The sequence below is a fragment of the Thamnophis elegans genome, chromosome 13 (genome assembly GCF_009769535.1).
Source record: "Thamnophis elegans isolate rThaEle1 chromosome 13, rThaEle1.pri, whole genome shotgun sequence".
NCBI classification, from domain to species: Eukaryota; Metazoa; Chordata; class Lepidosauria; order Squamata; family Colubridae; genus Thamnophis; species Thamnophis elegans.
Window position 1 is genome coordinate 31941442 of NC_045553.1, and position 27141 is coordinate 31968582.

The 27141-nt window shown below is 38.7% G+C and overlaps 1 protein-coding gene across 3 annotated transcripts; it reads right to left on the minus strand.

Annotated features, from left to right (window-relative positions):
* Positions 1–2037: 2037 nt before the first annotated feature.
* LOC116516806 (sporozoite surface protein 2-like) lies at positions 2038–25224 on the minus strand. Of its 3 annotated transcripts, XM_032229432.1 has the most exons (3): positions 25108–25224; positions 15573–15731; positions 2038–6298 (listed from the first exon to the last, which is right to left on the minus strand). In XM_032229432.1, exon 3 carries the CDS (start codon positions 6286–6288, stop codon positions 4162–4164), a length of 2127 nt encoding a protein of 708 aa, XP_032085323.1. In that variant the 5' UTR covers positions 6289–6298; positions 15573–15731; positions 25108–25224; the 3' UTR covers positions 2038–4161. The 3 variants fall into 3 exon arrangements, with proteins under 3 accessions (XP_032085323.1, XP_032085322.1, XP_032085321.1); XM_032229431.1 differs by lacking the exon at positions 15573–15731; XM_032229430.1 differs by lacking the exon at positions 2038–6298 and having other exon boundaries at positions 15485–19597.
* Between the last annotated feature and the right edge of the window lie 1917 nt (positions 25225–27141).

The window sequence follows — 27141 nt, forward strand, 5'->3', positions numbered from 1 at the left end:
CACGCGAGCGATACTGGGTGTGCCAAGGTACACCCACATTACACCTATCCTCCACGAGCTGCACTGGCTGTGCATTGGTCTCCGAACACGATTCAAGGTGCTGGTTATTACCTTTAAAGCCCTACATGGCCTAGGACCTGGGTACCTACGAGACCGTCTCCTGCCACATACCTCCCTTAGACCAATAACATCACATAGGATGGACCTTCTCCGGGTGCCTTCAGCAGGACAATGCCGGCTGGCAGCACCTAGGAGTAGGGCCTTCTCTGTTGCCGCTCCGGCCATATGGAATGATCTGCCCCCAGAGTTCCGGGCCATCCCCACTCTCATGGCCTTTCACAAAGCCATTAAAACCTGGCTTTTCCGGCAGGCCTTCTGATTGGTGTTTGTTGTGTTCTTTTTTAACTGTGTGTGTCCTATTGTTTTTAAGTTCTTTTAATTTCTTTTTATTCTGTAAGCCGCCCGGAGTCCTTCGGGATTGGGCGGCATAGAAACCTAATAAATCCAATTCAATCTGTGCAGCTGGACTTTGGTTTTAGGAAAAGAAAGCAAATAGATTTTTAAACTGCATTTTGGGGATAGTTACAATAATTATTTGGATAGGATTTACAATAATTAGTATAACATTTGACCAATAGTGCTTTTGCTTCTGAGAAAAATTGTTTGTGGGTATTTCATCATCATCTCAAATAAGTTAGAATGGTCTTGGATAATGTGCTTCTTTACCATGCATACACTTGATCTGAACATCTCACTAAGACAGAACAGTCTTTAAAATGGATAAACATGATTCATGGCTTAGTTTTATTTACTCATTTATTTACTGGTTTGTTAATTTATTAAATGTATACATTGCCCATCTCAATGGCAAGCCCCTCAACCAAGTCCTATCAACTTTTGCTAATAAAGTTGGTTATGGTGTATATATCAGAAGTGTTTGGGAAAATGAATGTAATTCATTCTCTCTCTCTCTCTCTCTCTCTCTCTCTCTCTCTCTCTCTCTCTCTCTCTCTCTCTCTCTCTCTCTCTCTCTCATGCACGCACACACACACACACACACACAGACACACTCAGACACACTCAGACACACAGACACACCATTCTTATAATTTAAAATACTATGAAGCTTGCAGGTGAGATGCTAGTCATGTTAATCCAAAATTAAATCAATGCATGTTATTTTAGCAGGGTGTGAAAAGCCAATTCAGACTAAGCAACTTAACTTACTGTATATACTCGAGTATAAGCCTAGTTTTTCAGCCCACTTTTTGGGCTGAAAAAAGCCGCCTCGGCTTATACTCGAGTCAGTGAAAAATTTGCCCGAAATGGAGGAGAAAAAGGGGCGGGGCCATGCCGCTGGGTGACACTCGTGAATGGCCCAGTGCCCCTGTGAGTTTCCCCTCCCTCTGTGTCAGTTTGCCGCGCAGCGCGCACCGCACCATCCCCCCTCCTCACGTTCTAATGTAATGCAGGGCTGTCTTACGATTCCCCTTCCTCCCCCTCCTGCCGCTCTGCAACGATGTCCCACCTCCTCCTTGTTATGGCAAGCAGCCACATAGCGATGTCCCGCCTCCTCTGGTACAGTGATCCAATGATAGGAATCACTGTGCCGTGTGTCATAGGAGGCGGGACATCGCTCCCGCGGCTGCACGGGACATCATCATCACAGCGGGACATCAGCATCATGAGGTGAGTGAAGTATTTCATTGAATACACCGCTAGTTTACTGTTTTTCTTTGAAATAAATATTCAAAAACATTATTGGTATCTATTTTTATTTTTGAAATTTACCGGTAGCTGCTGCATTTCCCACCCTAGGCTTATACTCGAGTCAATAACTTTTCCAGTTTTTTGTGGTAAAATTAGGTGCCTCGGCTTATATTCGGGTCGGCCTATACTCGAGTATATACGGTAATCATATTTACATAGTCAGAGAATGTAAGAATTTGAAAGGACTTTTTTAGATCAGTTAATCCAAGTTCTTCCTTACTATAGCAGTTGATTTGCAAACAAGGACCAAATACAAGGACAACAGACTTATTTTGGTGTTATACAGGCGACAGTTTTATTTGCCAGTTTAGTTAAAAGTGTGACAAGAATGATTGGAGATTAGCAGGTCAAACAGCAGTTAACAAGAAATCTTCAAATAAATTTTGTGTTGGAACATTCGGTGATCAGCATACCACAAGGAAATATACCTGAGCACTATATATCATATGGAGTATGTTAGATTGTAACGAATAATCAAAATAGCTTAAAATTTTAGCTTCTGTTCACAACACTCATGCTCAGATAAACTTCCCAGCTGTTTTAGCATAGCGCTTTCCACCACACAAAGAAGGAAAATTAAACAGAAATGCAACCACTGTATTATATCCCAGTTAGCCTTCAGGATTTCTTTGTTCTTAACAAAATAGATGCTAAAGCTAGCTTGAAATTACCTTTCTGACTTTTTACAGCTGAATTAAGGCAAGATCCAAATTCAGAAATAACAGAAGGATTTGTCTTCCTCATTAGTCTTACTAGCTTAACCACACCTACCGATAGGATGTCCAAGGAGTGCTTATCAACACCTTTCTATGAAGAATTGATACAAAAATTCTTCAACTTCACATCTTGTTTAAAAAGGGCAGTTTTGGCTGAAGATGAGAATCCATCAGCTTTTCTTTTCTAAAGAGACTCCTTTTGAGAATCCTAGGGCTGGAAGGAAAATAGAATAAATCCAACTGCATCCTTTGTTTCAAGAGAGGAAGCACATTAATACTGAAGTCAACTGCCTTTTCAATTTTGGAATAATTTCAATCCAAGCCAAGTCTCTTTCCACTTCTGATTTGTGACAATCATCACAGCATGGCAGAAAAGAATACTAAAGATAGAATTAGAGCTTAACCCCAAAAGTGTTTTTTTCCAAAAAGACAACTGGACTTTCTTTTATTTTTTTTTCCTTTGAAAACCTTTTGCTTCTCATCCAAGGAGCTTCTTGGATGAGAACTAAAATGTTTTCAAAGGGAAAAAAAACAGTCTAGTTGCCTTTTTTTGGTGGGGGGAAGCACCTTGGGACAAACATAGGACAACTACGACCTGGATGATTGAAAATCTCTGTAGACAATTAGAGTTTAAACCCACTTAGGTATTCAATAACCTTTAAGTGGTCAAGGAAAACAAAGAATGGAAAACAACATGGAACCATGTGGCTTTCAAACAATATTCTCAGTCTACAAATTACATTAGACAAAACCTCCCAGTCATATTTAAGGATAAGGATGACAATTTAGACAAAGAAGGCACAAAAGCAGTTTATCAAGCAGGAGTCCGTGCAATCCCAGGGCCACAAGTGACCTCAAGTCTTCTTTCTGCAGCCCTCAACCCACCCCTCCTGAAAAGTGATAATTCAGCTTTCCACCATTCAGCGATAGGAACCAGGAGAAACGTCAGTATGTCATAGTTTCAAAAAAGTGTTCAGCTCAACATTTGCAGCCCATCCAGATGCATGGTTTTTCATCACCAATTTTGCAACATTGTAAAACATGTTTGCCATCAAATGCTGCCTGCCTCTCTTTTGAGGTGTATGACAGTTTTCACCACTCAGCAAAAATGGTTGACTAGTCAGATACGTGTTGGAATTATCAGCTCCCATTAGAGGAGAGCTATTTTGGAAATAGTCAAATAAAAGGCATCCAAACCTATTCAGAAAGTCAGTTTGGTCCCAAGACTGGACTTGAGGTGTGTTTGAATGGAACCTTCAGTTCAAACCTTGATGGATTCATTTTTTAAAAAAACTCAGAAGTCCCCTTCCTTCCTTCCTTCCTTCCTTCCTTCCTTCCTTCCTTCCTTCCTTCCTTCCTTCCTTCTTAAAAGCAACTTCTACTATCATGTGACCTGCTAAAATATTTGCTGAAAACTGAGCAGATTCCACTGAAGGATCGAGGCAACAGGAAGGAGAATTATCCACTGTCTCCATCTTAAATTAGTCTTGACAAATACAAAAAAGGAATCACTTTAGACTGATTCATGATGGCAAGTAGCCTATGTATTGCAGCTCTTTGCATCTGATGCAGTCTCCAGAAAAACATAAAATCACAACTAAATTCTTGCTGAAGAGAGAAATATTCCAGACCTCTGACAATAGCAACCATGGAAGAGACTTAGAAAGCACAGCCCTTAGAAGATCAGGAAAGGAGTGATTAAGGTAATGACTGAAATGGCAAAAGGATGAAGGAGAAACAAAGCATTCTCAAAAGAGAAATGCAAATTAGTCACAGCATTATTTCTTGGATTGTGTCCACTGGCTCTTCCGGGACTATTAGCCAAAACTGCTCCTTGTCCATGTTTGAACTCACTTTTGATCTCCAGTGTAGTAGCAGTCTCTGGTTTATTATTATAGTAGCTGCCTGCCATTGTGAGAACAGTCAAGCGGTGGTACATCTCCATGCATTTTTCATTTGCCACTTGTGTCACCACTCTGGCTTCCAATTCATCTTCAGTTTGGTTTCCAGTGGGCTTCACATACTCTCCTATGGTGATATTTACACACTCACTCAGAAAAACATCTCTTGGAATTGCCTGGGTAGAGTTTGGGTGGTAAACATGGGTGGCAAAACGGTGGCGGTTTTCATTCCACCAACGTTCTTCCTCACTGTCATTAAAATAAAAATTCATCTTGCCTATGGGGCTGCCTAAGATATAGTTCTCAGGGTCTTCCACTGGAATATCTACAACAGGTTCCCCCACCACATATTTCACTTCATCATCCTTTGGCTTAGGGTCCACTGGGTTGCCATCATTGGGTCTGGGACTGCCGCCTCCTGGAGATCTGGAGAAAGTACGATACTGCTCGATGCACATTTCCTTCACCACATGCTTCACCACCATGGCTTCCATCTCGTCCTCTGTTGTATTGCCTGTGGGCTCAATGTATTCTTTCACTGTGATGTTCACACAGTCTCTCACAAAGGTATCTTGTGGAACAGGCTCGTTGTACCGGGGGTAGTAAACTTGATCAGAATAACGATGGCGATTTTCATGCCACCACCGCTCCTCATTCGGGTTGTTAAATTGAAAATTCAGATTAGACATGGCACGTCCCAGGAAGTAGCCCCCAACAGCCCCTGCCGCTGCACCTGCAATTGCCGCTCCAGCCACATGCTTCATATTGGTCTTCGGCGGTTTAGGTTTCCAGGGTTTGGGATTATGGTGTCCCCAGTGAGGATTTTGGGGGTTGTATGGTTGGTGTGGGAAATACCCTGGGTTTTGAGGGTTGCCTGGATATGGTGGAGGATGGGCTGGGTTTTGGGGGTTGACTGGATATGGTGGACGTCCTGGATTTTGGGGGTTGCCCGGATATGGTGGAGGATGGGCTGGGTTTTGAGGGTTGACCGGATATGGTGGCGGATGGGCTGGGTTTTGGGGGTTGCCCGGATATGGTGGCGGATGGGCTGGGTTTTGGGGGTTGACCGGATATGGTGGAGGATGGGCTGGGTTTTGGGGGTTGACCGGATATGGTGGAGGATGGGCTGGGTTTTGGGGGTTGACCGGATATGGTGGAGGATGGGCTGGGTTTTGGGGGTTGACCGGATATGGTGGAGGATGGGCTGGGTTTTGGGGGTTGACCGGATATGGTGGAGGATGGGCTGGGTTTTGGGGGTTGACCGGATATGGTGGAGGATGGGCTGGGTTTTTGGGGTTGACTGGATATGGATAAGCAGGGTTGTATGGAGGGGGATTCCCTGGGTTAACAGGATTATTTGGGGGGTGGGCAGGGTTGTATGGAGGGGGATTCCCTGGGTTAACAGGATTATTTGGGGGGTGGGCAGGGTTGTATGGAGGGGGATTCCCTGGGTTAACAGGATTATTTGGGGGGTGGGCAGGGTTGTATGGAGGGGGATTCCCTGGGTTAACAGGTTTATTTGGGGGGTAAGCAGGGTTGTATGGAGGGGGATTCCCTGGGTTAACAGGATTATGGGGTGGCTGTACAGGATTATGTGGAGGAGGGTTTGCATGGTTTGGAGGATGTTTTGCAGGATTTTTATGCCTGTTTGGAATTGCAGGCCTGCTCTTGGGTGGGTTGGGTGGCGGATTTCTAGGTCTCTCTACAGGACGATGGGAGGTTTTACTAGAGTGAGAGGAAGTTTTGCTAGGATTATGGGAGGGTCTGCTAGGTCGACTTGAACTTCGACTGCTGCTGCCACTCGGCCTGCCCCATCCTTTTCTAGAAACGGAGATGATCTCCTCAGTCTGGAGCAAAATGAAGAGAATCACGATTGAGCTGGCCAACAGGAATTTTCCCATGATGACAATTCTGCAAGATAAAATGGGGAAGACATCTAGTTTGAGAGACATGCAAGTATGATACAAATGATACAAATTTATCAAGCAGAGTAGCCCCAAAGGTGCTTTTTCAAGAGGCGACTAGACTTTCTGTTTTTTCTTTGAAGACGTTTCGCTTCTCATCCAAGAAGCTTCTTCAGCTCTGACTGGATTGTGCGGAATGAAAGGATTTATACTCCTTGAAGTCAGCTGTTCATTTGCATTCTTTTAGCAAGTTATTAAGACCAGCTGGAGGTTTATCTGTGTCATCAGGGTCCCGTCCCCCCAGTGGTGCAAATTGCTGTGGAGCCTTCTTAGAACTGTTGAAAGGCCTGAGTTGTAGATTGGAGATAGAGGATGTCATATCCCTTCCCCCCCCCTTGTTGAGAGAGGGCTGTTCAATTTTGACATAGATGGACTCTTTAACCCTTTTTCAAACCAGCGCTCCTCTCTGTCCAAAATGTGGACTTTTTGTCTTCAAAAGAGTGGCCTGCGTCTTTTAAATGCAGAAGAACTTGTAAAAACACCTTTGGGACAACCATGACCTGAATAACTGTGAAACTCCATAGACACTAAGGAGAGCAGTGTTTTCTCCAAAATTATTCATGGCAGACAGCTTGTAGAATCAGCAGTCAAAAAAAATTGTAGCGCTTCTTGCCCTCCTTAACCAATTAGCTTTGATGAGGAAATTATAAGGTAACCAGACGTCCCGATTTCAGCGTGACAATCACGCTTTATAACAATTTGTCCCGTTTCCCGCCGCGTTTAAAAAAAGTCCCGATCATTTTCTGGCTTCATGTTGAAAGCCCAGTGGATTTGCTTAAGAAGTGAATAACTGCAGCTGGTGTTTTGTATTTTGGATAGAATCTTTTTTTAAATTGTCTTAGACTATTATAAAAAAGATTCTATCCAAAATACAAAATACCAGCTGCAGTTATTCACTTAAGAACTGTGGCAAGAAAGGTGATATAATGGGCTTAGTGACCAAAGTTACAATGGCATTGAAAAAAGGGACTGATAACCATTTTTCACACTTAGCGACCATTTTCACACTTAGCGACCATTGCAGCATGGTCACGTGATCAAAATTTTGATGTTTGGCAACAGTTACAATTTATATTTGTAAATTGTAGTTATGTTGAAATAAAAAAAAATATTACAATACTATTTTTGCGTTGTATGAAAATTTTTGTTGCTCCGTATAAAATTTTTAATCAAGCCCCCCCCCCCCCCAGTCAAAGGTGTCCCTCTTTACCAATCTGAAAATCTAGTCACCTTAGGAAATTACCCAAAACCCAGGAGAATTATATACTTCAGGAATCACATTAAATTTGTGAAAAGGATTAGGTAGTTACACAACTGGGGTGGGTGGGAAATAAAAGCTCACGTAAGCCTAATTCTTAAATATTTCATTCTTCTAGGAGTGGGGGTGGCTTCCTACAATACAATCCTTACTTCTACTTCAATGTAACACATATGTTTTTGCCCATAGCCCAGGAATCAACAAACCCAGCTGGATGACCTTGGACCTGTCAATCCTTAGAAGAAGGAAGGTAAGGACTAACCACTTCTGAAAATCTTGCCAAAGAAAATAGAGGGACTTATCCAGGCTGTCACCAGGTGTCAGCATTGACTCAAAGGCACAAAAAAAAAACACAAATCACAGCACAATAAATCCTTCCAGCCGCCAGATCTATTTGTAGCTCTTGATAATTCTCCTACTCCATGCAAAAGTTTGTCTTGTTCATGCAATAGTAGATTACATATATTTCCATTTCTGGATTCAAGATTTTCTTTATAAAGTTTACATGTATTTACTTAATTATATTTAATTCTGATTTTCAATAAGAAATGCTTCCAGAATGGCTAGTATTCAAAATAATAATGAATGATAGGTTTAGAATGGAGTAGATATTTCAAAATTTAGGAAACTTTAGGGAAGAAGAGAGAATAAAGCAATTCCTTGAGCTGGCTTTTCAGCAGATTTGGCAAAATAGGTCTGCTTCATATCCCGTTTCCTTCTACAATAAACTGATAACTTTTTAAAAAATGAAAAAGGAAGCCTTTTTATATTTATGTGCTTGGAAAACAGTAAGAGAAGTCAGAAATAGGAATTTTCCTTTTCAAACAAAGACTTCCTATTATCCTCCATAACTCCTTAAGTTTTTGGGATCGTTTCCAAATGCCCAAACTTCATTCCACCATATTTGGAGAATTGATTTTGAGTCTTTCTTGCCAAAAAGAGTCATTTGCATCCTGTCTCTATCTTTGTTTGTTAGGCCCAAATGAAAGCCTTCTTTCTTAATCTCTTTATTTGGGTTCTCACTTGCACATCTTGAAAGGAAGAGCAACAGGGCAGAAATAAGTTATATTAATGCAGAACAAATCTGCAAATTTAATACAGAACATTTGACCATAATGGAGAAGGCTGTATCAGATGGTGGGCCAACAGGGTCTTTATTTCCCATCAGAGTGATTTTTCTCTTATCCACAGAAAACACAAAAATGTGGAGACGCTGCGACGCTGTCTCAGATGACGTCGCAACGACACGATACTTTTGATACTTTTGCCGCTGGATGGTCCTTTTGGACCTAAACCATCCCGAAGAGATGGTGACAGGGAAGAGTACATCTTGCTGATCTCAGGGATATTGCAAAATCCCTGATTGATCCAAGAGAATCTCTTCTTGCCGGCAACAGAAGTGCAGCCAAAAGTTGCTGAAGTTGGGACAGCTCCGCAACGGGAGGAAAGCGGAAAGAGAAAGTGTGTTCATCTGGTGAGGAAATTTTATTGTTATAAAAGAGACTGCCCCCCAAAAAATCAAAGCTAAATTAAACTTGCAAAGAAAAGATAAATAAACTGTGAAATTAAGCTATATTGGATAGTGTGTTATCCTTTTTTATGGATGGAAGTTTTGCAAGTATTCCCTACTTTTTAAAGTGAAGGTATTGGTTTTTCTTCTTCTATTTCTTTTTTTACTTATGGATTAAATATTTTTCTTTATTTTTATAATACTGGTTTGGAGGGGGTTTTTTTCTCTTTATTTTGCTCCATTTAAGAATTTTGTTTCTTTTAAGCCTGGAAAGATATAAAAGGAATATAAAGAGGGTAGTAACATCAGAGGGAAAATAAGTTACACTGCCAATTGGAGGTTGGAGGCTGAGTCCTGGGAATATTGCTTTCTCTTTTTTCTCTTTGATCATTTTGACTTTGCACTTCAAAGGCTTCAGCTTGTTTACAGAAGAGATAAGGAGAACAGCACGGGTTGTTTACTCAGGTGCTCTTTGGATGTTTCTTTGCAGCTGGAGTAAAGTGAAAACAAAATCTTATTTTGAATCTAGAGTGGCAGTGTTTACTAGTTGGAAGTATGGCACAACAAAAAGAAACCATAACATTACAACAGATTATGTTTGAAATTTAAAAATTATTAGAAACAACAGGGAGAATTGAGAAGAAATTGGAAAATATAGATTGTAATGCAGTAAAATTTGATGGAAAAATGGAAGGTATCCAGCAAATGGAAAAAGTGGAGGTTAGAATCCTAAAAGCCCAATGGGAAAATGAACAAAGACAAGATAATTGTGGATACTGACAGTGAACTGAGTGTGGTTAGAGACGGAAAGAGTGGAATATGGAAAGGGAAGATAGATGGAAGGGAGCTCTACCCCAGATTTCAAGGTTTAGAAGAAGAAAAAAGAGAAGAATTGATGGATCCAAGGAGAGAAACTTTGACAAAAGCACTACTGATAACCAAAAATAAGCTGACTAAAGAAGTGGATGGAGGGTCTTGAGATTTTACAAGATATGCAAAAAGCAACAAGTTGCGAAGAAACTACAATTGTCTTTGTTGGGAAGGATAGCAGCAGTAAAAATGAATGTTTTGCCTAAGTTCTTATTTCTCTTTCAAATGAAACCAATACTTAAAAAAGATGCAAACTTGCTCGAATGGCAGAAGGATATTAATAAATTCATTTGGCAGGGAAGAAACCGAGAATAAAACTTAAAATAATGCAAGATGTATGTGAGCGAGGAGGCTTGAAAATGCCAAATTTAAAACTATATTATGAAGCAGTAGTTTTATCAATAATTAGTGATTGGATTAATTCAACAGAGGATAGAATACTGAATATCGAAGGGCATGATTTGGTATATGGTTGGCATGCTTATTTGATATACGACAAGAAGGTGGATAAGACTTTCAAAAGTCATATTTTAAGGACTGCTTTACTGCATGTCTGGAAAAAATATCAATATAAATTAAATGATAAGATACCTATGTGGGCAATCTCCAGACATGCAATAGAGAATATAAGCATAGCACAATAACAGGATGTAATCACATACAGACAGCTTCTTACTATAGAAAGAGGTCTTTTACAGCTAAAACCTTTGAATGTACTAAAAGAGGAAAAGGTAATCCAAACATGGTTTCAGTTATAGGCCAGATGGAAAAAAGATCAGAAAATTGGTATTACGCAAAATAAGGACAATCTAGTAAAACAAATTAGGGATCAAAGTCAAATGCATATAAAAAGGTTATATAATATATTGATAGAAATGGATTCTGAAACAGAAATAGTTAAAGACTGTATGATAAAGTGGGCACAAAATTTTGAAGAACCAATAATGATGGATACATGGGGAAAGATATGGGTAAGAAATGTAAAATTTACGCAAGCCCAAAATCTGAGGGAGAATTTCTACAAGATGTTTTATAGATGGCATTTAGAACCCAAAAAATTGGCTTGTATGTATCCGAACCTACAACCTAAATGCTGGAGATGTGATTGTGCTGATGCTACATATTATCATATATGGTGGACTTGCAAAAAGGTCAAAGCATTTTGGATAAAAATATGGTGGATTATGCAAAATATATTTTAAAAGAGGATAAATATCAGCATATCTCAAGGATCATTCAGATGAGAAATATAAGCTGGAGTGGAGGAGATGGATTGATTATATTCAAAATAAATATGGGACTAAGAAACTCCAAATAGGTTATGATTGAAGAAGCAAGGAATGATATAATTTGTTTAGAGTTAGTTTAACAAAAGGGGAGTTAAAGTACAAGTGAGGGATGATGCTAAAGTCTGTTAGTTTGCTTTAGAATATGATTGTTAAAGATTTATACCCTGTATGTGCTTTGGGAGGTTGGGGGGGGGGAGGTTGGGGGGGGAGGTGGGTTCGGGTGGGGGAGGGGAGGTAAATATTTGTAAAAGCTTTTAAAACTTTTAATAAAAAAAGAAAGAAAAGGTTATGATGAGAGACAGTAGCTGACATCACAATGACACAACATGCGATCTCGGAGCTCCAAGATCACAGTCGATACTTTTGCCTCTGGATGGTCCTTTTGGACCTAAACCGTCCCAAAGAGATTGTGACAGGGAAGAGTACATCTTGCTGATCTCATGGACATCGCAAAGTCCCTGATTGATCAAAAAAAATCTCTTCCTGCCGGTGACAGAAGTGCAGCCAAAAGCTGCTGAAGTTGGGACAGTTCCGGAACAGGAGGAAAGTGGAAAGAGAAGTGAGTCCATCTGGTGAGGAAATCTTATTGTTATAAAAGAGACTACCCAAAAAAATTAAAACTAAATTAAATTTGAAAACAGAAGACAATAAACGGCAAAATTAAGCTACATTGGACAGTGTGTTATCTTTTTTTAATTTTCTTTTGTGGATGGAATTTTTGCAAATATTTCCCATTTTTTAAAGTGAACAGATTAGTTTTTCTTCTACTGCTTCTTTTTTTACCTATGGATTAAAATCTTTTTCTTTATTTTTATAATACTGGTTTAGATGGGTGTTTTTTTCTATTTTGCTTCACTTAAGAATTTTGTTTCTTTTAAGCCTGGAACATAAAGAAGATATAAAAGGAATACAAAGGGATACATAGGTAATATCAGAGGGAAAGGAGGTAACACTGCCACTTGGAGGCTGGAGGCTTAAGTTCTGGAAACATTGCCCTTTCTTTTTTTGCTTTGATCATTTTGACTTTGCACTTCAAGGTTCTTCAGCTCATTTATGGAGAGTGATAAGGAGAAGAGCATGGGTTGTTTATACAGGTGCTCTTTGGGAGCTTCATTGGCAGCTGGAGAGAAATGAAAACAAAGCCTTGTTTTGAAAGATTATAAATGAACTTGTGTCAAATCTAATAAACAGTTTTGAATGTTAGAGTGTCAGTGTTTACCATTTGGAAGAATGGCTCAACATCAAAAAGAAACTTTAACATTGCAAAAGATTATGTTTGAAATTCAAAAATTATTAGAAGTAACAGAGAAAATTGAGAAGAGATTGAAAAACATAGATTGTAAAGCAGTAAAATTTAATGGATAAATTGAAGATGTTTATCAAATGGAAAATGTGGAGGTTAGAGTCCTAAAAACTGAAGGAAAAATGAACAGAGACAAGATAATTGTTGATTCCAACAGTGAACTGAGCATGGTTGGAAATGGAAAGAGTGGAATATGGAAAGGACTTCTACCCCAGATTTTAAGGTATAGAAGAAGAAGAAAGAGAAGAATTGATGGATCTAAGGAGAGAAATTTTGTCAGAAGCACTATTGATAACCAAAGATATGATGATTAAAGAAGCAGATGGAGGGTTTCGAGAATAATTAAAAATTGGTATATATATGTAGCGACTATTTAGAATATTTTGTTGAAAAAATGAAGGAATAAGTTTTCTGTTTGAATGTATGAGGTACAAGGATAACAATGAACATAAGCATACCTGATAGTTGATTGGTAGAACTATGCATAAATGAAAATAGTGATATATAAATATAAATGGTTGGTAAAAAAAAAAAATTCTTTCAAAAGGGGATTATATAAAGGTATACTGTCATCCAATAGACAATCAAGAATGTAAGGGAATTATGATTTATCGGAAAAAAATAATACTAAATGTAATTGAACATATACTGCACAATGAAAGTGAGGTATTTAGTTATACTAAATGAAAAATCTGTGATGGTAAATGTTATTCGAGAATATGGATGTTAAAACACCTGCAACCAAACGACATGCTGTATGTGATGATGCTCTTTTCTTTGTTTTTTTTTTATTGTGTGTATGTGTTGTCTATGTAATAAAAATTAAAATTAAAAAAAAAAGAGCAAGGAGAGGCATCTTCCTATCCCCAAAGAATACATAGGAAGAATTTAATTTATTTTATAAAGAATTTACAAAAAGAAATTATAGCTTGAGCTGTGTACATTTTCCCACAAAAAATAAAGTAAATCAAACAACCCAAACGGTAGGTTATTATGCCAACAATTAGGTGATATTGAAGGACTGGTCCTTCTAGCACTCTTTAGCATACCTTCTGTAGTTAGAGTGGACATTGTACTATCCTATCCTATCCTATCCATGATATGCTTAGTGAGTATAGAGCAACTAAGCATTATGGAAAACTGTTCTCCTCAAATTATTTTGCATGTTTCAATGAAGATCCTGCCATTGAAATTATTTTTTATCTTATTTATTTATGCATTTATTTTTCATATTTCTTTACCACTTACATCACTCAGAGAGAGGCTCTGGGCAATGTATAATATAGTCAAATTAAAAGTAAAAATAAAATCAGAATAATTTAAGGTTAAAAGGTGTAAAATTATTTTAAAAATAACATGATAAAATTTCAAAAGGTGAAACATTCCAAGGTGGAGATTAGCAGCTGTTAAAACAGATGGGGGGGGGTTCTTATGGGGCCAATTAGCCCCACAATTGTGTGGGCCTCTGTATCTCCCCCACCCCATGCAAGGCTGCACACTCAGGTTTTGACCAGGTTTCAATGTTAAGTTTTTAGGTTTAGGCAATTCCTTCAAAGACAATTCATTTGAAAGGGGTGAGGCTCTACCAAGGTTTGTAAAAGTACATGATAGTCACCCATGGGTGTGGCTAGTACATGGTAGGGAAGATCCCTCAAAATGGCCTGTACCAACTTGCTCCAATTTTCATCACCTCAGAATTATCAGGTAGAACAACTAGATAGAAAAAAAAATCTGCAGTGGATTTGATCCAAGCTATATATGTCTTGATAAAGGCAAGCATCCCTTTCCTGCCTAATACCGTTGCTGATCATATCACTGTGCCATATCATGCAAACTAAATGTCAACTTTCATTTCATTTCAAAATGATGTAGGGTTGGACTAGAAGACCTCCAAGGTGCTTTCCAAGCCTGTTATTCTATGTTCCATCAACCCAATGAAAACATTGTCTCCCCCATGAAACTATTTGTATATAAAAGGGGAGAGGGTGCTAATTCTTTCCTTAACACTTAGAAGCATCTTGGAAGGCCGGTTTGTAAACACACATACATACACTCCTGGGCATGGAGGAGGCTACGGAGGAGCCTAGATTTCCAGAAAATCTAAAGCTATTGAAAATTGTTAATTGCCATAGTGGCACTTCAGAGTCCAAGGATATATGAAAAATTACCTTATAAGTAGACTAAGAATACACATATATTTTCCAAAGAGGACTTCAATTTCTCTCCTTTTAAATGATAATTGTTCTGATGCAAATGGGATAAGCTTATCAGAAAGCTAATATTAATGATTCAGCTAACATCAGGAGTAAGGTAGCAAGTCAATCCAAGTTCTTCCTTACTATAGCAGTTGATTTGCAAACAAGGACCAAATACAAGGACAACAGACTTATTTTGGTGTTTATTACAGTTTTATTTGGCAGATTAGCTAAAAGTGTGCGAAGAATAAATGGAGATTAGCAGGTCAAACATCAGTTAACAAGTAATCTTCAAATAAATTTTGTGTTGGAACATTAGGTGATCAGCATACCACAAGGAAATAAACCTGAGCACTATATATCATATGGAGTATAGCAATAGCAGTAGCAGTTAGACTTATATACCGCTTCATAGGGCTTTCAGCCATCTCTAAGCGGTTTACAGAGTCAGCATATTACCCCCACAGTCTGGGTCCTCATGTTAGATTGTAACGAATAATCACAATAGCTTAAAATTTTAGCTTCTGTTCACAACACTCATGCTCAGATAAACTTCCCAGCTGTTTTAGCATAGCGCCTTCCACCACACAAAGAAGGAAAATTAAACAGAAATGCAACCACTGTATTACATCCCAGTTAGCCTTCAGGATTTCTTTGTTCTTAACAAAATAGATGCTAAAGCTAGCTTGAAATTATCTTTCTGACCTTTTACAGCTGAATTAAGGCAAGATCCAAATTCAGAAATAACAGAAGGATTTTTCTTCCTCATTAGTCTTACTAGCTTAACCACACCTACCAATAGGATGTCCAAGGAGTGCTTATCAACACCTTTCTATGAAGAATTGATACAAAAATTCTTCAACTTCACATCTTGTTTAAAAAGGGCAGTTTTGGCTGAAGATGAGAATCCATCAGCTTTTCTTTTCTAAAGAGACTCCTTTTGAGAATCCTAGGGCTGGAAGGAAAATGGAATAAATCCAACTGCATCCTTTGTTTCAAGAGAAAAAGCACATTAATACTGAAGTCAACTGCCTTTTCAATTTTGGAATAATTTCAATCCAAGCCAAATCTCTTTCCACTTCTGATTTGTGACAATCATCACAGCATGGCAGAAAAGAATACTAAAGATAGAATTAGAGCTTAACCCCAAAAGTGTTTTTATTTCCAAAAAGACAACTGGACTTTCTTGTTTTTTTTCTTTGAAAAACTTTTGCTTCTTGGATGAGAACTAAAGTGTTTTCAAAGGGAAAAAAACAGTCTAGTTGCCTTTTTTGGGGTGAAGCACCTTGGAACAACTATAGGACAACTACGACCTGGATGATTGAAAATCTCTGTAGACAATTAGAGTTTAAACCCACTTAGGTATTCAATAACCTTTAAGAGGTCAAGGAAAACAAAGAATGGAAAACAACATGGAACCATGTGGCTTTCAAACAATATTCTCTGTCTACAAATTACTAATGATTAGACAAAACCTCCCAGTCATATTTAAGGATAAGGATGACAATTTAGACAAAGAAGGCACAAAAGCAGTTTATCAAGCAGGAGTCCGTGCAATCCCAGGGCCACAAGTGACCTCAAGTCTTCTTTCTGCAGCCCTCAACCCACCCCTCCTGAAAAGTGATAATTCAGCTTTCCAACATTCAGCAATAGGAACCAGAAGGAACGTAGTTTCAAAAAAGTATTCAGTTCAACATTTGCAGCCCATCCAGATGCATGGTTTTTCATCACCAAGTTTGCGACATTGTAAAACATGTTTGCCATCAAATGCTGCCTGCCTCTCTTTTGAGGTGTGTGACAGTTTTCACCACTCAGCAAAAATGGTTGACTAGTCAGATACGTGTTGGAATTATAAGCTCCCATTAGAGGAGAGCTATTTTGGAAATAGTCAAACAAAAGGCATCCAAACCTATTCAGTTGTTTGATCCCAATTGTTCAGAAAGTCAGTTTGGTCCCAAGACTGGACTTCAGATGTGTTTGAATGGAACCTTCAGTTCAAATCTTGATGGATTCATTTTTTAAAAAATCTCAGAAGTCCCCTTCCTTCCTTCCTTCCTTCCTTCCTTCCTTCCTTCCTTCCTTCCTTCCTTTTTAAAAGCAACTTCTACTATCATGTGACCTGCTAAAATATTTCCTGAAAACTGAGCAGATTCCACTGAAGGATCGAGGCAACAGGAATAGGGGAATTATCCACTGTCTCCCTCTTAAATTAGACTTGACAAATACAAAAAAGGAATCACTTTAGACTGATTTATGATGGCACTTGGAATTCGTTCATAAGTAGCCTATGTATTGCAGCTCTTTGCATCTGATGCAGTCTCCAGAAAAACATAAAATCACAACTAAATTCTTGCTGAAGAGAGAAATATTCCAGACCTCTGACAATAGCAACCATGGAAGAGACTTAGAAAGCACAGCCCTTAGAAGATCAGGAAAGGAGTGATTAAGGTAATGACTGGAATGGCAAAAGGATGAAGGAGAAACAAAGCATTCTCAAAAGAGAAATGCAAATTAGTCACAGCATTATTTCTTGGATTGTGTCCACTGGCTCTTCTGGGACTATTAGCCAAAACTGCTCCTTGTCCATGTTTGAACTCACTTTTGATTTCCAGTGTAGTATCTGTCTCTGGTTTATTATTATAGTAGCTGCCTGCCATTGTGAGAACAGTCATGCGATAGTAGATCTCCATGCATTTTTCATTTGCCACTTGTGTCACCACTCTGGCTTCCAATTCATCTTCAGTTTGGTTTCCAGTGGGCTTCACATACTCTCCTATGGTGATATTTACACACTCACTCAGAAAAACATCTCTTGGAATTGGTTGGGTAGAGTTTGGGTGGTAAACATGGGTGGCAAAACGGTGGCGGTTTTCATTCCACCAACGTTCTTCCTCACTGTCATTAAAATAAAAATTCATCTTGCCTATGGGGCTGCCTAAGATATAGTTCTCAGGGTCTTCCACTGGAATATCTACAACAGGTTCCCCCACCACATATTTCACTTCATCATCCTTTGGCTTAGGGTCCACTGGGTTGCCATCACTGGGTCTGGGACTGCCGCCTCCTGGAGATCTGGAGAAAGTACGATACTGCTCGATGCACATTTCCTTCACCACATGCTTCACCACCATGGCTTCCATCTCGTCCTCTGTTGTATTCCCTGTGGGCTCAATGTATTCTTTCACTGTGATGTTCACACAGTCTCTCACAAAGGTATCTTGTGGAACAGGCTGCTTGTACCGTGGGTAGTAAACTTGATCAGAATAACGATGGCGATTTTCATACCACCAACGCTCCTCATTCGGGTTGTTAAATTTAAAATGCAGCTTAGACATGGTACGTCCCAGGAAGTAGCCCCGAACACCTCCTTCCCCTGAACCTGCAATTGCCGCTCCAGCCACATGCTTCATCTTAATCTTGGGCGGTTTAGGTTTCCAGGGTTTGGGATTATAGTGTTCCCGGTGAGGATTTTCGGGGTTATATGGTTGGTGTGGGAAATACCCTGGGTTTTGAGGGTTGCCTGGATATGGTGGAGGATGGACTGGGTTTTTGGGGTTGACTGGATATGGATAGGCAGGGTTGTATGGAGGGGGATTCCCTGGGTTAACAGGATTATTTGGGGGGTGGGCAGGGTTGTATGGAGGGGGATTCCCTGGGTTAAAAGGATTGTTTGGGAGGTGGGAAGGGTTGTGTGAAGAGGGATTCCCTGGGTTAAAAGGATTATTTGGAGGGTGGGCAGGGTTGTGTGGAGGGGGATTCCCTGGGTTAAAAGGATTATTTGGGGCATGGGCAGGGTTGTATGGAGGGGGATTCCCTGGGTTAACAGGATTATTTGGGGGGTGGGCAGGGTTGTATGGAGGGGGATTCCCTAGGTTAAAAGGATTGTTTGGGAGGTGGGCAGGGTTGTGTGAAGAGGGATTCCCTGGGTTAAAAGGATTATTTGGAGGGTGGGCAGGGTTGTGTGAAGAGGGATTCCCTGGGTTAAAAGGATTATTTGGGGGGTGGGCAGGGTTGTATGGAGGGGGATTCCCTGGGTTAAAAGGATTATTTGGGGGGTGGGCAGGTTTGTATGGAGGGAGATTCCCTAGGTTAAAAGGATTATTTGGGAGGTGGGCAGGGTTGTGTGAAGAGGGATTCCCTGGGTTAAAAGGATTATTTGGAGGGTGGGCAGGGTTGTATGGAGGGGGATTCCCTGGGTTAAAAGGATTGTTTGGGAGGTGGGCAGGTTTGTATGGAGGGAGATTCCCTAGGTTAAAAGGATTATTTGGGAGGTGGGCAGGGTTGTGTGAAGAGGGATTCCCTGGGTTAAAAGGATTATTTGGAGGGTGGGCAGGGTTGTATGGAGGGGGATTCCCTGGGTTAAAAGGATTATTTGGGGGGTGGGCAGGGTTGTGTGGAGGGGAATTCCCTGGGTTAAAAGGATTATTTGGGGAGTGGGCAGGATTACGAGGGTTGACATGATAAGGTAGAAAGAGTTCTGGATTTTGTGGCTTGGCAGGAATATATGAATGAAAGATTGCGTGGTTTGGAGGATGTTTTGCAGGATTGAGAAACCAGTTTGGAAGTGGAGGGCTGTTCTCGGGTGGGTTGGGTGCCATGTTTTTAGGTCTCTCTACAGGATGATGGGAGGTTTTACTAGAGTGATAGGAAGATTTGCTAGGATTATGGGAGGGTCTGCTAGATCGACTTGAATATCGACTGCTGCTGCCACTCGGCCTGCCCCGTCCTATTCTAGGAATGGAAATGATCTCCTCAGTCTGGAGCAAAATGAAGAGAATCACGATTGAGCAGGTCAACAGGAATTTTCCCATGATGACAATTCTGCAAGATAAAATGAGGAAGACATCTAGTTTGAGAGACATGCAAGTATGATACAAATGATACAAATTTATCAAGCAGAGTAGCCCCAAAGGTGCTTTTTCAAGAAGCGATTAGACTTTGTTTTTTATTTGAAGACATTTAGCTTCTCATCCAAGAAGCTTCTTCAGCTCTGACTGGATTGTGCGGAATGAAAAGATTTATACTCCTTGAAGTCAGCTGTTCATTTGTATTCTTTTAGCAAGTCATTAAGGCCAGCTGGAGGTTTATCTGTGTCATCAGGGTCCCGTACCCCCAGTGGTGCAAATTGCTGTGGAGCCTTCTTAGAACTGTTGAAAGACCTGTGTTGTAGATTGGAGATAGAGGATGTCATATCCCTTCCCCCCCTGTTGAGAGAGGACTGTTCAATTTTGACATAGATGGACTCTTTAAACCTTTTTCAAACCAGCACTCCTCTCTGTCCAAAGGAGGTAACACTGCCACTTGGAGGCTGGAGGCTTAAGTCCTGGAAACATTGCCCTTTCCTTTTTCGCTTGGATCATTTTGACTTTGCACTTCAAGGTTCCTCAGCTTGTTTATATAGAGTAATAAGGAGAAGAGCATGGGTTGTTTATACAGGTGTTCTTTGGAAGCTTCATTGGCAGCTGGAGAGAAGTGAAAACAAAGCCTTGTTTTGAAAGATTATAAATGAACTTGCGTCAAATTTAATAAAAACTTTTGAATGCTAGAGTGGCAGTGTTTGCCAGTTGGAAGAATGGCTCGACATCAAAAAGAAACCTTAACATTGCAAAAGATTATGTTTGAAATTCAAAAATTATTAGAAGTAACAGAGAAAATTGAGAAGAGATTGAAAAACATAGATTGTAAAACATTAAAATTTAATGGATAAATTGAAGATGTTCATCAAATGGAAAAAGGGGAGATTAGAGTCCTAAAAACTGAAGGGAAAAATGAACAAAGAGACAAGAGAATTGTTGATTCCAACAGTGAACTGAGCGTGGTTGGAAATGGAAAGAGTGGAATATGGAATGGGAAGATAGATGGACAGGAACTCTACCCCAGATTTCAAGGTATAGAAGAAGAAGAAAGAGAAGAATTGATGGATCTAAGGAGAGAAATTTTGTCAGAAGCACTATTGATAACCAAAGATAAGATTAAAGAAGCAGATGGGGGGTTTCCAGATTATATAAGATATGCAACAAGCAACAAGTTGCAAAGAGAAGTCCATACAAATTTTATTAAGGAAACAACCAGAAGACTAATCTCATAAATGGCAAAAGACATAAGACTGCACTATTACTGGAAAGACACAGGTTGATATATGAAAGCTTATAATAAAAAATTAGTCAAGTGTAATTAAATTTAGAGCATTATGTAAAAAAATGAAGTGATAATGGATATAGCTAGATAAATAATTGATAATGATAACAATGTATACATATCTACTGGTTTGATGAAAGGAAATTGGATATAAATTGTAAACCGTGATTAATAAAGGAGGTCTAGACTTTGTTATTAAATATAATCATTTTTTTATTTAGAACATGTCATAAAGATATAATGTTACTGGATGATAATGGAAACAGTTAACAGAATGCCATTATGAGATTTTTCTTTAAATTTTGGAATATTTTATATAAAAGGACGTAAAAACAATTATAGTCAAATGAAAGTTCAGGTTTGATGATAGTAATATATATAAATATATTTGAATATAAAATATATATATAAAATATATAACTTGATATGAATTGTAGGTGATGACTGTGGAAGGGATGCACAAAAGTTTTTTGTAACCAATTGATACACATTCTACAATTTGTAATGGAAGATGGTTTTGTTTGTCTGTGTTTATTCAAAAATCAAAAATCAAAAATTTTATATATGTGTGTGTGTGTGTGTGTGTGTGTGTGTGTGTTTTTATTTGTGTAACAAAGGCAACAGTAAAAATATTGGGTTTCTGTCGTGATGGACTCTTGTGACGAGCCGATTGACAGATGTTGGAAGCAGTTAGCTTCCTCCCATAATTGGGGGTTACCAGGGGTTGTGACACTAATATATATATATATATATATATATATATATATATATATATATATATATATATATACATACATACATACATACATACATACACACACACACACACACACACACACACACACACATACATTCATATATATATATATATATATATATATATATATATATATATATATATATATATATATATATATATATAAAGGTTATGACATTGAACTAGATTAAATTCTCTAAAGTTTTGAAAATGGACTAAATGCCAATCTCAGTGCAACTTTAAGAACAAGGAGAGGCATCTTCCTATCCCCAAAGAATACATAGGAAGAATTTAATTTATTTTATAAAGAATTTACAAAAAGAAATTATAGCTTGAGCTGTGTACATTTTCCACAAAAAATAAAGTAAATCAAACAACCCAAACGGTAGGTTATTATGCCAACAATTAGATGATATTGAAGGACTGGTCCTTCTAGCACTCTTTAGCACACCTTCTGCAGTTACAGTGGACATTGTACTATCCTATCCTATCCTATCCATGATATGCTTAGTGAGTATAGAGCAACTAAGCATTATGGAAAACTGTTCTCCTCAAATTATTTTGCATGTTTCAATGAAGATCCTGCCACTGAAATTATTTTTTATCTTATTTATTTATGCATTTATTTTTCATATTTCTTTACCACTTACATCGCTCAGAGAGAGGCTCTGGGCAATGTATAATATAACCAAATTAAAAGTAAAAGTAAAATCAGAATAATTTAAGGTTAAAAAGTGTAAAATTATTTTAAAAATAACATGATAAAATTTCAAAAGGTGAAACATTCCAAAGTGGAGATTAGCAGCTGTTAAAACAGATGGGGTGGGGGTGGGGGGTTCTTATGGGGCCAACTAGCCCCACAATTGTGTGGGCCTCTGTATCTCCCCCACCCCATGCAAGGCTGCACACTCAGTTTTTGACCAGGTTTCAATGTTAAGTTTTTAGGTTTAGGCAATTCCTTCAAAGACAATTCATTTGAAAGGGATCCACCAAGGTTTGTAAAAGTACATGCTATGTAGCATAGTCATCCATGGGTGTGGCTAGTACATGGTAGGGAAGATTCCTCAAAATGGCCTGTACCAACTTGCTCCCATTTTCATCACCTCAGAATTATCAGGTAGAACAACTAGATAGAAAATAAAGACGATAATCATAATAAATTAATGATACAAATAAAGAAAGATTTAGAAAATTGGAAAAATATCCAGTTATCACTCATGGGACATATAGCAACAATTAAAATGAATATCTTACCAAGAATCCTATTCCTGTTGCAAGCCACACCTATTAATCCAGGTAAAAAATTCTTTCAAGAATTAAATAAAATAACCGCTAGGTTCATTTGGCAGGGACGAAAACCGAGGATTAAACTAAAGTCAATGCAAGACAGCAAGGAGAGGGGAGGCTTAGCACTACCAAATTGGGATTTATATGCATCAGCAGTAACAATAACATTGGTGAAGGATTGGATAGAGCTAAAGAACAAAATAATGTTGACCTTAGAAGGCCATGACCTGCAGGCAGGCTGGCATACATTCCTGTACAAACGCACAAATACTTTCAAAATCATATAATCAGAAGAGCGTTATTGCAAAAATGGCTCAAACTCAAAAAAATCCACTATGTGAAAATCCCAAATTGGCTATCACCGACAGAAAGGATGACTCACCCAAATTTTACAGATTGGAACAAAATCCTAAGATACAGAGACTTAACTGATAAACAAGGAAACTTAAAAACAATTGAACAATTGGCAGATCAGAGCATGAAAGTTGACTGGCTAACTTACCTCCAAATCAAAACTAAATACAATAAAGATACTAAATTACATGACATTGTAACAGAACCACACTAATTGGATAAAATTATTCAAAGCCCAGATAGAAAGATGATAGGGAGAATATATAAATTCCTCCTGAAGTATAAAATGGAAGAGGAAATTGTGAAAGAACAAATGATAAAATGGGCACAGAACTTTGGCTATAATATTGAATTAGACAAATGGGAAAATTTTGGGGGAATAAATTAGGAATTATGTTGGTGAAATACAAAAAAGAAATCCAGTATTTAATACTACATATAACTACGGTGGCAAGGATTGCCTTTGCCCAGAAATGGAAAAACAAATTAATCCCAGGTGAAGATGAAATAATAAGAAAGATTATGGACTGTGCCGAAATGGATAAACTAACTAAAGAAATCCAGGGAAAGGAAGAATCAGAATTCTACCAGATATGGAATAAATGGATGGAAGAAAGAAACAAAAATCAATGAAAGAATATAACAAAACTCAAAAATAATAGTTATGAGTAAAATAAGAGGGTTAAGAATGGTAAAATCCAAATAAAATACAATAGAAGGGGAAATAATATAAGGTGAGCGGTATCGATTGATGATTACTATTATATAAAAAAACAGGAAGTTCCTGTTTGCACTGTATTGTATAAATGTGGTGTACGTCTAACTTTTGTGTGTGTGTATTTTACATCTTTGTCAATAAAAATCTTTATTAAAAAAAAAGAAAATAAAAAAAATCTGCAGTGGATTTGATCCAAGCTATAGATGTATTGATAAAGGCAGCCATCCGTTTCCTGCCTAATACCGTTGCTGATCATATCACTGTGCCAAATCATGCAAACTAAATGCCAACTTCATTTCATTTCAGAATGATGTAGGGTTGAACTAGAAGACCTCCAAGGTGCTTTCCAAGCCTGTTATTCTATGTTCCATCAACCCAATGAAAACATTGTCTCCCCCATGAAATTATTTGTATATAAAAGGGGAGAGGGTGCTCCTTCTTTCCTCAACACTTAGAAGCATCTTGACAGGCCGGTTTGTAAACACACATACACAGAAATCTTAAGAACATGTCTGCATCCCACCCAGAACTACTTTTGATGTTGTGATTCTTTTCTTCCTCCATTTCCCTTTCATCTAAGAGTAGTTTTGCTCTATCAAAAAGACAGAGTGCAGGCAACCGGAACATCTATCTATCAAAACAGTCTCTGCTTCTCTGGGCAGGGGAAATTCCAAAATATAGCGGCTGCTAGTAAGAAAATATACCAGATCAAAGACAGCCAAAAAGCCTTTTTAATAGAAGTGCCTGTTTTGATTGCCCTTAATTGCAGAGCACCCTGGGTAGAAGTTTCAGATGCTTCCACCCGCTTTTCCTCTATGGCATTATGTAAGGAGAACACAATGTCCTCCGAGTGAAAAAATAGCCTCCAGAATTCCTCTGGATCCCATGAAATCATCTCCGCTCTGCCAGGCAGTTTATAACCTTAAGAGAATTGTATAACATGAATGGAAACATGCTCCTTCCCAGCAAACAAGGCAGAGGCGTTTTACCCAAATAGGAACCCCGTGGCTTCTCTAACAGGGCTGCCGTGTCTGCATTTATGCATTTAATTGTTGTGAATCAATGAAAGAAACTTACCCGTGTGTCGACAAATTGAGGAGAGGCTGTTTGGAGACTCTGTTTTCTCAAAGAGCTGGTCGTGTTCTTTTTCAACTCCGCAAATCTCCAGATGCTGTGGCTAACAGTAGGTGGAGCATGTTCAGTGCCTATTATGGACTGTTGTTTATACCAGAATCTACGCAATTTGAGAACCGCCTCTGAACCAACCCCTCTGTTGTATTGAATGAAGAAATGACACATTCTAGGGGGGCTGTTCCCAGAAAGGGCAGGAAATCTTTTAACAGTCCTGGGCATATAGCCAAGACTTCCAGCCTTCCTTCTGAATTTGAAACAGAAGATAGAAAGGAAAGGAGAGATTTTCATTCACCACAAGAGGGAAAGTGACCATTTTTCAACTTTAAGGGCCTTTGACCTTTTACTGTGTTTCTAAGCTCTGACTCTAAGCTTCAGGAAAATCTAGAAGGAGGGTTAATAAAAGGAGCTGATGCCCAAAACATACTCAGAAACGGCAGCTGTAGCCAGCAATAGCCAGAAAAGACGATGGAAGTTTCTCTTCTGCAGAATTAAGGTAAGATCGTTCAATTGCTACCATCTCCATTAGCCTTATCCAATCATGTTATTATGGGTGGTCTTCAACTTACAGCAGTTAATTTAGGGACCGTTCAAAGGTGCGACAGCACTGAAAAAAAGAGGTTTGCCTTCATTGAGAGTAATTTATGACCATTTTTCACACTTGAAGCATCCCCATGATTACGTGAACAACATTCAGATGCTTGGCAACTGGCATGTATTTATGACGGTTGCAGTGTCCCAGTGATCAGCTTTTGCGACAGTCTGACAAGCAAAGTTAATTGGGAAGTCATTTAACAACCATGTTACTAACTTAACATTTGCAGTGATTCACTTAACAACTGCAGCAAGAAAGGTTGCAAAAGGGGACAAAACTCACGTAACGAAAGTCTGACTTAATTACGTACATTTTGGTCTCAATTGTGGTTGTAAGTCGAGAACTGCCTGTATTATTTTATTTTCCAGTTTTGACTCACATAAGCAGTGGTTTGTTGCTTTTGACCTCTGGCCCATTTAGTCCAGCAGTTTGTTCCCACAGTGGTCAATCAACTGCACATGGAAGCCCACTAATCTCTCTGCAGAGGGTCTTCAGCAGGGGTGAAATCAACTTACCTTCACTATTGGTTCGCAAATGTGAGCACGTGCATAATCTAAAATTAGCTTCTTTGTATAAAATCTCGCTGAAAGAAACATGAATTCTGCAAAATATTACTAAATGCCATCTCTGCTGATTTTCGTGTACTATTGTAATTCAAAATATCCAGGGCTACATGACTGCTTTAATACATTCGTGCACAAAATGTGGCATTTATATCTAGAAAAATGACCTTACGTATTGGGAAAGGAAAAAATAAAACAAATGCAGTTTATTCAAATAAGAGATGTCTTTTTATAGACATTTGTGGAGCATTCAAGATGAATATGTGCAGATTAGCAAATCAAACACTATTGCAAATATTTTATTTGAGCAGTAGAAGTGGCAAATATTCTATTTATGACTGGCAATATATATCAGCTTACAAAGAGAAAGGAAGGCAACAGATAGGTTATAGAGCAATCTTCTTTCTCAGAGAGAGAAATACTTTTACAAGAGGTCCTCCTTCCAAGACTAAATTGCTTGTTGTTTCAAATATTTCGGCATCCATATTTTAAACTCGGGCTGCCTTTCTTTTCCATCCCAGATCTAAGTTCTGACATAGCAAATACAGCAGCCTCCTCAAAATTCAAACGATGAATCCATAATAGCTTCAATCATCTCTACCATGAACAAATTGGAGGAGCAATGTGAAACCACCATGTCAAAAAACTGATTGCGACTACCCAAAAGAGGAACAAATGCATCTTATTCGTGGGATTGCCGAGAAGGAGGGGGAACCTCCTTGGCTCAGCATAATGGTGACTACTCTTGCTGGGCTGTCTAGAGGTAGTCCACAACTTACAACAATTCGTTCAGTGACCATCCAAAGTTGCAACGATGCTGAA